This window comes from Vespa mandarinia, chromosome 10 (assembly GCF_050613455.1).
Source record: "Vespa mandarinia isolate Hongniang chromosome 10, ASM5061345v1, whole genome shotgun sequence".
NCBI classification, from domain to species: domain Eukaryota; kingdom Metazoa; phylum Arthropoda; class Insecta; order Hymenoptera; family Vespidae; genus Vespa; species Vespa mandarinia.
In genome coordinates, this window is record NC_140819.1 from 3,207,378 (window position 1) to 3,222,500 (window position 15,123).

The 15,123-nt window shown below is 30.5% G+C and overlaps 1 protein-coding gene across 6 annotated transcripts in view; it reads left to right on the plus strand.

Annotated features, from left to right (window-relative positions):
* Positions 1-15,123, plus strand: part of NLG-4 (neuroligin 4) — a 230,188-nt gene that overhangs the window by 64,858 nt on the left and 150,207 nt on the right. For 4 of the 6 annotated variants that reach the window (XM_035873316.2, XM_035873318.2, XM_035873315.2 and 1 more), the window contains exons 3-5: positions 1,741-2,118; positions 4,701-5,099; positions 6,647-6,822. In XM_035873316.2, coding sequence (XP_035729209.1) covers positions 4,843-5,099; positions 6,647-6,822 — 433 coding nt within the window. In that variant the 5' untranslated portion in view covers positions 1,741-2,118; positions 4,701-4,842. Of the gene's footprint in view, positions 1-1,740; positions 2,119-4,700; positions 5,100-6,646; positions 6,823-15,123 lie in introns of those variants that run through there. The other 2 variants (XM_085659747.1, XM_085659748.1) reach the window with 2 other exon arrangements.

The window sequence follows — 15,123 nt, forward strand, 5'->3', positions numbered from 1 at the left end:
AGTTTAATGAGGGCGAATAAACCACGTAATTGTCCTTCCTACGCTCCCTTAATGATCTTCCTTCGTTCTTGTTCATGAAATGAAGTTTCTTTACGAACTTACATACGTAGGTACTACGTTATTTTGCTGTTATGAAAAGAGCTCCTTTGATTTGACGTAAAATCTTACGCTGACTAATTAATTTCAAGGTTATCGTATTTACCTTGAAACTTTCTTACGTCAGTACTTTAAGTTGATACATTTTTAACGATGTCGAATACTTTACAACAATCATGTCAACTCATTACTTACTCTTGTATTTCTGTAATTAGTATTATTCTTTTACACAAAAAAAAAATCTTTGATCATTAATTCATATTCAATGATCGATTTTCTTTTATAAATATAAATTGTTCTTACTATTAATATAATATAATTATGTTAGGGTAGTAATTATGTTTTACATTATGTAATTTTTTTTTTTTTTTACTGCAAATACGAACAAAAATAATGAGTTTAGATAGATTAAGATTTAATTAACACTCTTGAAAGAATGAGAGATATAATATATCAGTGTATTGTTTTTAATCTAACGTTATTGTAAATTTTTTTAAGTATATGAGAATAAACGTGTAATGTTAAAAATAATCCTAACCTCGGTATATCCCTATCTCTTTAAAGATATTCAATCTAGCTAACAAGTTGTAAGTAACAACTTTGCAACTAATTAAAACTATCTTCGAGCGAATTTCTTAGCATCGAAAAATTCGAGGTCGCTTTTATTTATAAAAAAAAAAAAATTATCAACTATTTATGTTAAATTTTAATTATGTTAACACAAACGAGTCTAACGTTAACATGTAACACGCAACGAGTACTATATTAAAATCAAGAAATAATTTTATCAATTGTGGACTATACAACAAATGCTTTTGTTCCCATTCCAAATTCTTTTCACATTCATAGATTCTGCTTATTTTCATAATTTCTTATCTCGTTCTCACAGTCATCTTCGAAGAGGCTATATAACGTCGATTTATATGCAAATTCTACACGTAGATAACTGTAAGATCTCCGAGCTTAACGGTAGGTTTGAAGATAAAAATTTCCTCAAAGAGCTAGAACTTGAATTAATCCTAATTAAGAGATTATAAGTGTTTCATCTAAATTTGAATAATGCAAAAATAGTATAAATAATCTAATAACACGATACTCTTATTATCTTAATAACCTCTTAATAACGAACTAACAATATCAAAGTTACTAAAAAAAGATTTTCAGACAATATATATATATATATAGTATTGTATGTATTTCAGTTAAGATTAGAATTCGTATTTGTTAGAACCACGTAGCGCTACGTATGTGGTTTATTAATCGTCCTTGTTTATATGGTTTGTTCTCTTCTGACGAGTTTATATCCTTTATAATATATATATTATTCCCGAGTTTATAATATATATTCTTTTTATATCATGAGTCATTTGGATTGAAAACATAAAATACATTGTAAATGTATACACTTCTCTTTTTTCTCTTTTTTTCTTTCTTTTTTACTTTCATCAAACGCAACATTCATTGAAAATGTAGTATAATGAAATAACAATATCTTGTAATATATTATTTCACATAATTATAAAACCAAATGCATATCGACCGAATAAAAATCCAACGAAATGTAAAAGATATTTTTGTAATTTTGTATAATTAATTATGATATTGGAATTGTATTTTTAATACAATATTTCTGTTCTGTTTCAGCTTAGAAAGGATTTCGTGAGTGAGATTTATTCAAGATCGATCGATTGGTTAAACGATGAAACAAGAAAGACGAGTAAGTTAACAAAGAACATCATGATAAACTTTGACAAACGTGAAAAATTTTAATTCGTGAATAGACTCATCCAGTGATTCGTGCTATGAGTCAAAAGGAAACTCGCGTAGGCGTGAGACTGAAAAAATCATTAACAACGTCCTATCGATCAGCGATTAACGGTGGAAGTCGTTCGGTTCGAAAGAAAAGTACAAGAACGAAGATGCTATCGGTAAAAATCTTACCATTACGAGAGTCCACCGGCTGGTAAATCTTCGATAGAAGTAGCTGAAGCAGTTAATTGAACTCGATGATCGGCTCGAATGGTAAGTTTCGGAATAACAAAGTTTAACTTAAGTAATATCTTTTCCTTATCCAACAGATGGTGAACTAAACTTTGAAAGACTATGAAAACGATTATAAAGATTATTGAAATATCGAATTATCGGAAGAAATTCATCTAGAGACTTTTCTTTCCAACTGTTGTAGTAATGAAAAAGTTAAATTATTCCGAATAAATGATATCAATTTTAACATTACAATCAATAACTTATTGAATAATTTCAATGTACATTTGAACGTAACTTTCAAAAATAGTCAAGACATAGGAAAAAATTACAAAATTTTATTTTAATTTCAATGGTAATTTAATTGAATCAGAACGATCGAGCCTAACAGATCATGTGGATGGATATCAAATTAAAAAAAACAAAAACAAAAAAAAAGAAGAAGAAGAAAAAAAAATAATAATCATAATAATAATAAAAAGAATAAAACTCATCGTTTGTTATTAAAAAATGTATTTAATCAACTAAAATCTCGTTTCAAACGAATAAACATTTATTATTTGATTTTGCAATTCGTCACGTAATGTAATAACATCGAATCCGTTACGATCGATCGGAAACAACAAAAGATGAAAGAAATATCAAATGAAAAATATGGAAAAGAAATCGAGCTCCGTCGATAAGGAAGAGAAATTATCAAGAAAAGTAATACGTGCGAAATAGCTGATCCACGTTCTCTCTTCCGAGAACTCCTAAGATCCTTCGTAGCATTCCTTCTTCTCGCAAATGACGACGAGAAAGACGTGATCCTGTTACGCGACGCTGAATTTTCAGCTTCCTTTCCGAGCCGATAAGTACTGATTTCCATAATGGTTCCACGTACGAGTGCACTCAGTTACATTCTCCTTTCTATCTTCCTCCCTTTCATTGCTCGACACTCCTTCCTTCCCACTTCCCCTATCTCCATCGATCACTTTACCCCACGTTTTATCACCTACTCTAATGAGCAACCTATTATGTTATCTCGATTAATTAGCACGAATGTGTGATTATTGTAAGATTATAGATCATTGAACATTTAAAAATATATTATCGTAAAACAATTATTAATTATTAGATCGTATATAGATTATATATAATAGTTTGTATCATATGTAAAAGAAAAAGAAAACAAATTCAAAATAAAAATAATCATTAGAATTATATTTAACAAAAGTATGAAATTAAAATTATTAATAAATTATTTTCTTTTAAGAACAATTAAATAATTATTGTTCGAATATTAAAATATTTATAATATAAGGATAATGATAGAATGTCAAATATATTTATGTGTATTACGTGTCTATAAGATTCGAATGTATTCATATATAAATGTCTTACCTTATAAATATCTATTTACCAATTGCCTGTTGACTTATCTACTGTAATATAAATCGATACAAGAGATGTATTTTGTCAGAGACTGATTAATTTTCACCGATAACTACGAGAACCAATCTATAGCTATATGAAAACGTCTAGTAGTACGATATAAGACAGGTACCTAGCTTGGTGAGTAATGAACGCGTTAATTCGTTGCCCCCGGCCAAGATTCCACGCTTCTCAGAATTTACGAGGAAAGATACGACGAAATGTACAATTTAATAGTATTCTTAAAAAAAAAAATATCTCTTTCCTTCTTCTTCTTTCTTTTTCTTTTTTCTTTTTTTTTTCGGTATCCATTTAACGTCTTTCGAGATCTAACTTGAACACATTATTTTCTCATTATTAAAACTTTACTTTCTCGGCTTGTTTTCGTATAAAATTTTGTCAATTATTTTATCAATCGATATATTCTCTCCAACTTGTTAATAATCATTCTCTTCGACGATTTAATTAATGTTTCTAAAATATTCATCGTACGTTGTTCTAAGTACCTAAAGTTTAGTGATTTTCATAGAGAGAAAACTCTTCAAAGCTTTTATCATGGCATCTAAGTACTATCTCTCTCAGGGACTCATAAACCACGCATACTGTGGTATTATCGTCTAATCATATTGAGAAGGATAACTCCTCGAGAAAATGAGGGAAGAGAAGGGAAGAATGGTTAGAGAAAAGCAATAAATTCGAGACACGTAGAATAGGCAAAGGCAAGGATAGGGTGGAGGTGCAAAAAAGGAAAGAGGGGAAAAATAAAATAGTTGAAATATTTGTGAGATATTTTTAATAGAATCTTGATAACTTCGTGAAGATATAATTTACTTGATAAGTAAAGAAAATGAGAGGACTGTGACGTTGAAATAAATTAAATAAGAAATTAAAATTTTTAGAATAAATTCAATCATTTTTGTAAGATATTTGAATACAATTTTTCTCAAAATAGAAATTTAATTAATCTTATAAAAATAATATGTAGAAAAAAATCGAATTAAAAATAAAAGAAAATGAAAAATAATATCAATAGTTCATCTATAATAAATTATATTTTTTCTTTTATCAAATATCTAAGTAGATTCGTTGTATAGTAAGATCGAACGTATTACCTGGATATATAAAAATAATAAAATACAGAATGGAGTCATTTATAAAAAGGAAAAGGCGATTATACTAACGTCGTATAATAACTCCTTTTTTTTCAGAGGTGGCAAGGGCAATGGGTCCTTGCATCGCTTTTGGCAGGTAATCGTCGTTGTTCCACGGTGGCTAAATGAAGAGGGATCGTTTGGTGGGCCGGTGATCGATAGCGGATACCGCTTGTCGCCGTGCGAGATTCGATTCGCGATGGAACTCCTTCCGCTGTTATTACTTTGCCTCCTGATCGCTCAGCCAACAGCCTATTCCCTTTCGATCAAGAGTAAGCTCAATCCGCGGATCGTGCAAACTCGCTACGGCGAGGTTCAGGGCTTGATCAGGTCCTTCGAGAACGCAAAGTTCCTCAAACCGATCGACGTCTATCTTGGAATACCCTACGCTACACCACCCGTTGGGAGCAACAGATTCTCTCCAACAAGGGCACCCAGCCCTTGGGAAGGTGTCAGGTTTGTTTTTTTTTCACTCTTTCTTTTCCTTTTTTCTTTTCGTTTATTTTTCTTTTTTCTTTTTTCTTTTTTCTATTCTTCCTTCTTCCACTTTAAATATATACTCTTTAGTTACGGCAAGTATGAGAAATTGACGAGAGTCAGATTTAAGAAGGAAACATTAACGATACATTTCATATCTATCCATCGTAAAATTTTGTTAAATATTTAAATCGAATGGATTCAATGAAAAATAAAAAAAAGTAATTAATTTAAGTCAAGAACAAAAAATTTTTCTTAAATAAAAATTTTAAACGTAGAAATGATACTCTTTCATTTCTTTCTAACGACAAATTCATGAAAGATTTTAAACGTGACAATAGAGTAAACGCGTTATCCTATAAATAGAAATTGGCAAGGATTCAACAATTTGGAAAATTGAAAACTAACCGTGAGTTAACTTCACGCAAGTAAATCATTCGGCATTAAATTTATGTTCCAAGTTGTCCTGAAAAGGAAGACAGTAATTTTGAGAAGTTTCTTCGGTATCAGTTCTTGCAATCTTCGCTTAATAATTGTAACCTTCGTGGACTCGTCGAGTTTTCAAATATTCGAGTTAAACCAGCGAAAAAATTCATTATTCACGTTTACGCGCAATATGTCCTCCTAACAATTTCTTCGAATATTTACGATACATTTCTATTTTATGTACGATGTGATATAACGAAAGATTTAACTTGACGCGAATGCAACATATATCTCCGTTGAGTTTCATCTTGCCAATATCGGTGAATCTGTAACCCGAGATCGAACGTACTCTTACGATCGCTATTAAATTTATTTTCTTCCTTTTTCTTATATTTTTAACGACAAGCCATTGTCACAAACTTGACTCTTTTACGATCCTTATACGAAATGATTAAGATAATAGTTCCATTAAAATACTAATTAATGTCATATACATTTATATTTTATCAAAAAATAATAGGCAACATAAATGTTAATTAAGTCCGTATATCATCGATATTTAATTTATTATATTTATTACATTAATCTAAAAATGGTAATAGCTAATGATTGAATTTTTTTATTTTATAAATAATAGTATAACATTTTCTTTTATAAATATCATCAATGAACGATTCATTTACACATATACATATTTTTTTATTATAGATTTATATAATATTATATAATCCATTAATACAGTCGATAAAGTAGATTTCTGTTCTTGTAACTAAATATATAGATGTTAAAATATACATGTAGACAATTTTATTATTTTATATACATACATACACACACACACACATATATATATATACATATATACACAAAAATACACATAATGTATATACGATTAAATCTGAATGGCAGAGTAATCTATCTTACCGACTGGATTTATTTCTAATCAATAACAATGTATATTTTTTTATTATCGTTATTATTCTTATTATAAAGAATAATTCATTAATAAATAATTAATTAATATCATTCGTTATTACATTTATTTTATCGAAATGAATAGAACAATGAAAAGATATTTTTAAAAAATTTAATTTTTTCAGAGTAATGGACTCGGTCGGTCCAGTTTGTCCTCAAAAACTTCCAAATATCTCGATTGAGCAAGAGGCTCTCGAGCGCATGCCTAAAGGAAGACTGGAATATCTGAGAAGATTGCTACCTCATTTGCGAAACCAAAGTGAAGACTGTCTATATTTGAACATCTATGCTCCTGCTATGGGTAAGTGGAGAGATTTTCATTTTGATAGTATACTTTGCGATAAGGATCACATCGTTATAAAAATCATTGACATAGTTTCATTCAAAGAAAAAAGAAAGAAAGAAAGAAAGAAAAAAAAAAGAAAAAGAAAGAAGAAGAAGAAAAATGAATAAATTTTCGAAGGATCTTTTTAAAAAAGAAATCAATCATATCCTCTTCTCTTTTCTTTCTTACTTTCTTTCATCCCTTTATCAATCGGATCATTATATAAGCAATCCAAACTTGGATTGATATAATTAAACAGTTGGAACTAAAGAATAGGAAAGAAAAAAAAAAAAGAAAAGCAAACAATTTCATCGGATTATATCGTTATACATGTTTTAACGTGATAAAAATGATGTTCATAGGGTTGTAAATGAAAACGTATAATATCGCAATAAACGAGATAAGAATGAATGATTCCAAGTGAAATGACAGAAGTAAGTATATATGCACGTCCACGCCTTTGTGTTATCCGCGTGTGCATCTAACCGCGTAAACACTCGCATTTCTCTGCTCACTGATCCTCGAAGAAACGTTCTTTTCTTCCACATTTCGTCTAAGCGAACGGCGAACGATTACGGAAAGGAGAATACCAGTTCTCTTTCCTTTCTTTCGTTTCTTTCTACGAGTTCTTCCCGAGTTATCCACTTCTTTGAGAAAATCGAAACTCGGAATCTATTTCGAACGTAAACGATAATCTTTTATCCTCTTTGACATTAGAGGTGTATTGCTTTCTCGTTGTTTTTCTTTTTTTTTTTTCTTTCTTTCTTTCTTTCTTCCTTTATTCGAGCAAATAAAAACTCTCATTATTACGGGTAATCCTTTATCAATACGTTATTCAATGTTTTATTTGTTTATTAATATATTAAAGAACAGAGACGTAAGAAAGTAAAATTTAGATCGCTTTATACGATCCCTTATCGGGATAAAATTTGATAGTACCTTCGAAAAGCTGCCATTTTATTCTCTGCCAAACCGTATTATTTTCGAAACGTGAGTTCACTTCCAAAGGAAAGAAATGAAAATATAAGAGAAACTCATTGGGATGAGTTTAACGAAACACTTGGCACCCGTAACCATTCGAGACCATGGAGGCATCCAAAAAATTCACTCTGTGTTTTCGCTCGAGGTGACCCTCTCCCTTCGTTCGTATTTAGGTCAAACCATTTTTATCCCCACCCGGTATCGCGGCATGCACGTTCGCATTTCAACAATGAAACATCGAAAGGTAAATGTAAACCGGAAACGGATGCAAAGAGGGAGGCAAAGCGAGCTACGAGTACTCGCGTCAAAGTATTCGGCTCGCTGCTTCCCTTGCAAAGACTGTGGAATACAAAAGCACCAATAGCTCGATCCATTTGGAACTAGATCGTACGATGTAAATGTAACTGTAAAACATTACGTTCACGTTGACATTTTCGCCCATATTCTATAATCTTCATATTTATTTTTTTCTTTTTTCTATTTATTATAAGAATGAAAAAAACAATGAAGAATTTTTTAATTGATCATAATACGATTATGGATTTCATTATAGCCCCATTAATTTATTAAATTAAATCCTACATTTATTTATTAATATTAAATTCGATTATATGCGTGTAATAAGAAATTTAATAATTATTAATTATATTAATATATAAAATTAATGATATAATACTCGATTATTCGGTAAATACTCAATTATTTGATAAAAGTTCGTATCAATAATAACAAAAGTCTATAATTTATTAATAATCTATAAATAATAATTTATTTATTAATAATATAAATATATACATACAATATATTATTTCATTCGGAAGAGATCTTTATTAATATCAGCGATCATTATCAAAGGAAATGAATGTCGAGATATTCGATCTTCAAGTCAAACCGAAGGAGAACGTTCTCTCTGCTTCCTCTAGCTCTCTGTTACGCGTAACGCAAGTACATCGTCGAGTTGGATGGCGAGACAGCTGCAACGGGTCGTGAGTCGTGCCTAAGTGGCACCCGAACCACAAGAGTGCCTCGAGCTCTCCTATCCAGCTCCTCCTTACGATCCTCGGGGTGTTCATTTGCGCGATACGCTCACCCACTGCATTATTAAATCCGATGGAACGCGTTTTCCTCGATATTCCGGATCGATTTCATCCTAACTGATTGATTAAACAATGATTTCGGAGATATTATTAAATTAATAAGCTTTCGAATTATATTTGCACATTGGTTAACCATCAGGATACATTTGACATTATTTTGAAATTTCATTAATTAAATCAACGTTAAATTAATCGATTAAATTCCATTAAATATAAAGAATCGATGTTCATATAATTTTCAATTTTCCATTCTAAATAAATGTTTCTTTTATTTTTCTTCTGAACAATACTTGAAATCCTTGTTATCATTGGTAATTAATGATCTACTCGAAGTGTATTCGATAAAGGATATATAATTGTGGATGGAACGTATTGATACTAATTGCACTCTGCCTTCGGCTCATTTCATTCTGTACCATAATAGCGCTAAGAGGTTGACTTCAATCGATGAATCGATATATAACGTAAGCCATCAGGATAAGAATATTACATCAATTATTTTGTTCAATAGAAGATATTAATTTATTAAAATATTTATAATGTTCCATTCAGTTTTTATAGATATCAAGATTCAATCAAAAAACGTTTTATTTTAATTATAAGTTCATTTCTCTTTCTTTAGTATTATTTTTTTTTTTTTCTTAAATATTATTCTATTTCATCTTATACGTTTTCAGGTTACTAAGACAATTTCTTTGTCTTGTAGATGATATTCCATTAATCCTTGCTCGTTCCCAGGTCATTTCCATGAATAATTATGTATATTGTATTTTTATAACGAGAGATAGTTAAGGGTATAGAAAAGGAATGATAGAGAGGAGGAGACAGACAGACAGAGAGAGAGAGAGAAAGAGAGAGAGAGAGAGAGAGAGAAAAAAATCCTTATTTCCGAAGTATTTAAAGATAAAATAAAAGAAAGGAAAAAACAGTGGCAGTAAGAGAGGAGAAACCAATTCCACAAAAAGTTTGGGATTCGATTATTAGTTCGCGGTCCAAAAACTTTTTCTTCGTCTCTCTCTTTCTTTCTTTCTCCCTCTCTCCCTCTCTCCCTCTCTCTCTCTCTCTCTCTCTCTCTCTCTCTCTCTTTCTCCCTCCTCGTTCTTTCTATCTCTCACTTTTTCATTCTCTTAGATCTTCCCTCTTTTTCTTCGTTTTATTCATCGTCAGTTCTCGCATTTCTTTCATTCGACCAAAAATATTCTACCTTACTATTTTCTCCGGAAAGAAGACAAACGTGCAATCACAAATTACTCGACTTTGGGAACTTTGAAAAACGGTAAGTACACTGAGTGCTCGTGCATCAATTTAGTTCCGCTGACTTTTGACGCGAATGTCCACTCTACTCGCGCTTTATGTTCTATATATTTCTTTCTCTCTCTCTTCCTCTCTCTCTCTCTCTCTCTCTCTTTCTCTCTCGTTCGACGTCTTTCTCATTCTCTCCTTCTCATGTCTATATGTCCTGATAACGAGACAAATATACTTTTAGTCTGCAAACCTCGATACGATCGAAATCAAAATATCTGTCGCTTTTCTCGAAATTTATGTGTACTCGATGTACTTTTACTCGCAAATGTAACGCCAGATATTCGTATGGATACGAGAAAAACGTCGGTGATTTTGAAATTTATTCTATCTCTTTTTTAGCTGAAATTAATGCGAGAGAAAAGAAAAAATAATTGTTTACGGTCGAATGGATTTCGAAAAATAATGGATTTTGTGATTGGTTAAATATAATTCGGGCTATCTCACCGATACGAAAAAGAAAGTATAGGTCAATGTATTATCTACGTTTCATGAAATAAAATACATATGCATGTGTGTGTGTGTATGTGTGTATATGCGCGCGTACATGCGTGTGTATATACTATATATTAAACATTCTACATTTATGTAAATATATATGTTCATTTAAAAATACTCCATTTTATATATAAATATATATATATATATATATGTATATATATATATATATATATATATATATATATATATATATTTAACTCATAAAGAAAGAAAAATATGATAGATGATATATTTAAAAAAAAAATACAATAGTACGATATATAATACAATATCAATATAAAGTACGATGATAAAAAAATTATTGTTTAAAGTAGGTATATCCATTAGGAATAATAAAAAACAATGAGTCAGTCATTCTTCAGATTCAATATCGGATTTTTCCCTTTAGGCAATGGACAACAATCTCGCTTATCATTTATCAACAATGAATCAAGAATTATCTAGTGAGAAATATTTCGCTAGGAAAACATCAGCGTAGGATAATACCAAATCATATATTACGACTGAAAAGCCTCTTATTCTCGACCTTAGTTTCTCCGACGTCGTCATCTTAATTAATTATTTCATAAAGACCGCAATGCATGGCGAGGACGAGAAAACGTGAAAGAAAATAAAGAGAAAGAAAATAGAAAAGAGAGATAAAAAAGATTCCATCGGGAAAACATCAAAGCTCTTCCATTATCACCAAGAAAATGCTTGAAATGATATTATGAGAAACGCAGATTATTTTTCATAAAGGAAACTTCTATCATAGTCCTTCACTTAATATTTTACATTTTTCTCTTTCTCTCTTTCTTTATTTCTCTATTTCACTCACTCTCTCTCTCTCTCTCTCTCTCTCTCTCTCTCTCTCTCTCTCTCTGTATCTTTTTATTTATCTATCTATCTCTCATTTTATATACATATATATCTCTATCCATTTTTCTATAGTAAATACCTAACGCTCATACATAAAATATTCTGGTGTTGATTTGTTTCTCCCATATAATTTGCAAAATTTATTTTATGAATTTGAGAATATAACTTTTATTACTAACACATATTGCTTTTTATATCAAAATTTATACACGTCATATATCTATAATATTATACTCTTTCGTCTTTTTAGATTGATCAATAAAGAATAAAACATTGTATAATATCATATATATATATATATATATGTATATATATATATATATGTATATATATATATATATATATATATATATATATATATATTATTCTCTCTTCTAATCCGATAATAGATAAGAGATATAGAAATCAAATCAAGGAATTATTTCTTGTGTTTTCAATGCAAGACGTTCACGAAAAGCATCGTTAGTATAGTCACTCTTGGGGCTATTATTCTTTTCTCGGTGTTTGAACGAGTGCCAGAGTGGCAGAGAAGAGAGCAAACGCATCGAGCCGAACAAGTAACTGGAGGAAGTTGAAAGGAAGTCGAGGAGAGAGAAACTGGAAAAGGTAACGCTTCTTCTTTTCTCTTTGAGATCGAGGAAAGCGGACGTTTTCGTTCGTTACACATTGTCCCGATTAAAAAACGATTTTAAGGATGATTTACTAGCGACCCAAATTGAATCGCTAATCTAAGTTTGAGAACTTTCCACAGGGAACTGGCTGGAAGGCGAGGTGAATTATAACCTCTGAAAATAGATGTCATCGACCCCCTCTAAGAATGGGGAGGGTGGGAGGTTTGAAGAAGGGGTGGGTTCGACGACGAACTACACCGTCTGAAAATTTCAAATTTCTTCGGTCTCTGAACGAGTTTATACCTTGATGTTGAAAATGCATTCAGAAAATCGATACTTCAAGTTGATTTTTGACGATTCGAACTTTGTTCTTCTGAGTGAATAACGTCCTCTTAAATCGACGCGAGTTAATAATATAATATTTGAACATAATTCATACATATATATATATATATATGTGTGTATGTAAATTTTTGAATCATGTTGCTTTTTTTGAGATTGATCGAAATTATATTTAAAAGAGACGTAATTTTATTAATTATTATAAAAGGCGTAAACGGTACACCAATCATGAGTTTATTCGAATATTTCAGAAAATTAATGAAACGGAAACTTCTCATAAATATTTATGAGACTCTTCTCGTGGGAATGAAAAGAAAAGAAAAAAAGAAAAAAAAAAAAGAAAGAGAAAAAGAGGAAAAGACAAAAAAGAAAAAAAGAAAAAACCCAATGCTCTTTCCTTACGAGATTCAGGTTCGAAGGAATAAGCCGTTGGTCTTCTTCAATCGCCATCTTAATTACTTTTCGAGCTGTGCCAGCACACCGGTGAAGCATAATTGTTTTCATCATCACCATAATGGTTGTAGTTCAAACGGAACACGGTACTTTCCAACGGTAACGACGCCTTTAACCACCGCCACATCTATAAGATCTTATACAACGAGGAAGATTGTTTCCACCAGTTAAAGCCCACCTTCCATCGCGTTTTTCTCATAGAACCTCCACCCACCTCCACCCACATCCACCCACTTCCACCCACCATCCCCGATCCCTTCTTTCTTCGATGCCCTTTAGCCTGTCTCTTTTACGCTCAAACTTTGAATTTAATTCTCTAGTACGTTCGAAAGAATGCTTCGAAAGAAAGAAAGTATAAAAAAAGGAAAGTAACTTTTCAGTATCATGATACTTGTTTCAGATAAAACGAATGTAAATATGTCTCGGTTGAATTATTTAAGAACGCGTTACTATATCGAGGATGGTTTTATCGGTTGGTAAATATGATCTCGATATTATCGTCACACATCCCTTCTCGATCGAAAGTTCGATACATCGAGAAATGTTTCACGATTTATTATGACTTTCACATAAATATTAAGTTTCTCTCTTGGGTATACCTTAAACCTTTTTATTATTTCAATTTTTGTCAGATGAATTATCGACGATACGTCAATGATAAATGTAAATGATAAAAATTTACAATTGAATCTATTTGATCTATCTACGTTATTTATTAAGAAGACGAATTCATTGTAATAAATACAATTCTCCCGTAACTTCGTGTAATTATATTTGTTTAAATTTATATCTGTATCTTTCCTCGAAACAAAAAAAAAAGAAAAAAAAAAAAGAAAAAAAAGAAACAAAGAAAAAAAGTTATTGTTTTAATTAAATTCTTTACAATATCTTAAGAGTATTGTATTTGACGAAGTTCTACTACAAACAGAGAGACAGAAAGAAAGTATGAAAGGAAAGAAGAAAGAAAAGAAGAAAGAAAGAAACAAAGAAAGAAAGAAACAAAGAAAGAAAGAAAGGGAATGCATCAGTTCAGCGTCACGTTCGAGAATGTCACCATAGAGGGGTGAAAAGAAGAAAGAAAAGAAACAAGAAAAGTGAAGAAGCCGGCACGCAGAGAGCGTCGTGAAAATTGAAAAAAAGAATAATGAGGAAGGCGATGTGCAGGCTAGTCATCGTCCGGACGTGAACTTAGAAGGGAGGGTCAGAGTACGAAGAAAGAGGATAGAAATGGTAGATGAGTTGAGTTGAATGTGCGAGAATGCGAAAGCCACATGCTTGTTGTTACTCGTGCTACGTAGAACGTACTAGTGCACCCTTTTACTCCTTGACGTTCTATGCAAAACATTTTTCTTCTTGAAAATTTTGCAATTCTTATTTATTTATTTCATAAGATATTTTTTTAAATATTATTCTCACCAAAAATCAATAATGTATGTAATTAATGTAAATATCAAATAATATATGCATATATATATATATATATATGTTATCATAAAATTATAAAATTATTATATAAATATTTATTGTAGAATTATTGTAGAATTATTATATTATATTTTATTATAAGGTTATTATATATCTTTTCAAATAATAACACGATCGTCTTTACTTGTTTCAATAATTTTTATTAGTATGAATTTAAAAGTAACATAAAGATTATATCTATTAGAATTAATAAGAAAGAAATTTCGAAGATTAATGATTATTATTATAAAAGGAAAGAAGTTTTAAAATTTCTAACGAGTTCTTAATAAATATATTTACGAAAATACTATTATATTTATCTAATAAAAATATCTTCTATTTCAGAAATGGAAGATATTTTAGAAATGGAAGATATTTCTGAAAAAATTTCACGTGATTATCTTGTTCGTATAATGTTGGACGTTATCGTAAAAGAAAAACGGCGTCCCTGCTAATTTGGATAGTTTGCCTTGTTTACTGGATTACCTCTTTACCGTCGGATTTTTCGTTTAAAAAAAACTTGACGACAAAATCGATAAAAGCAAAGGGAAGCATCGAAACCGTAGTGTAGAAAGAAATAAGAAGAAAGAAAAAGTTAACGAACAAGCTTCAATTTTAATATTAACCCTTTGAACTTATCGGCCGAAAGTTACGTGAAACGCGCGCAT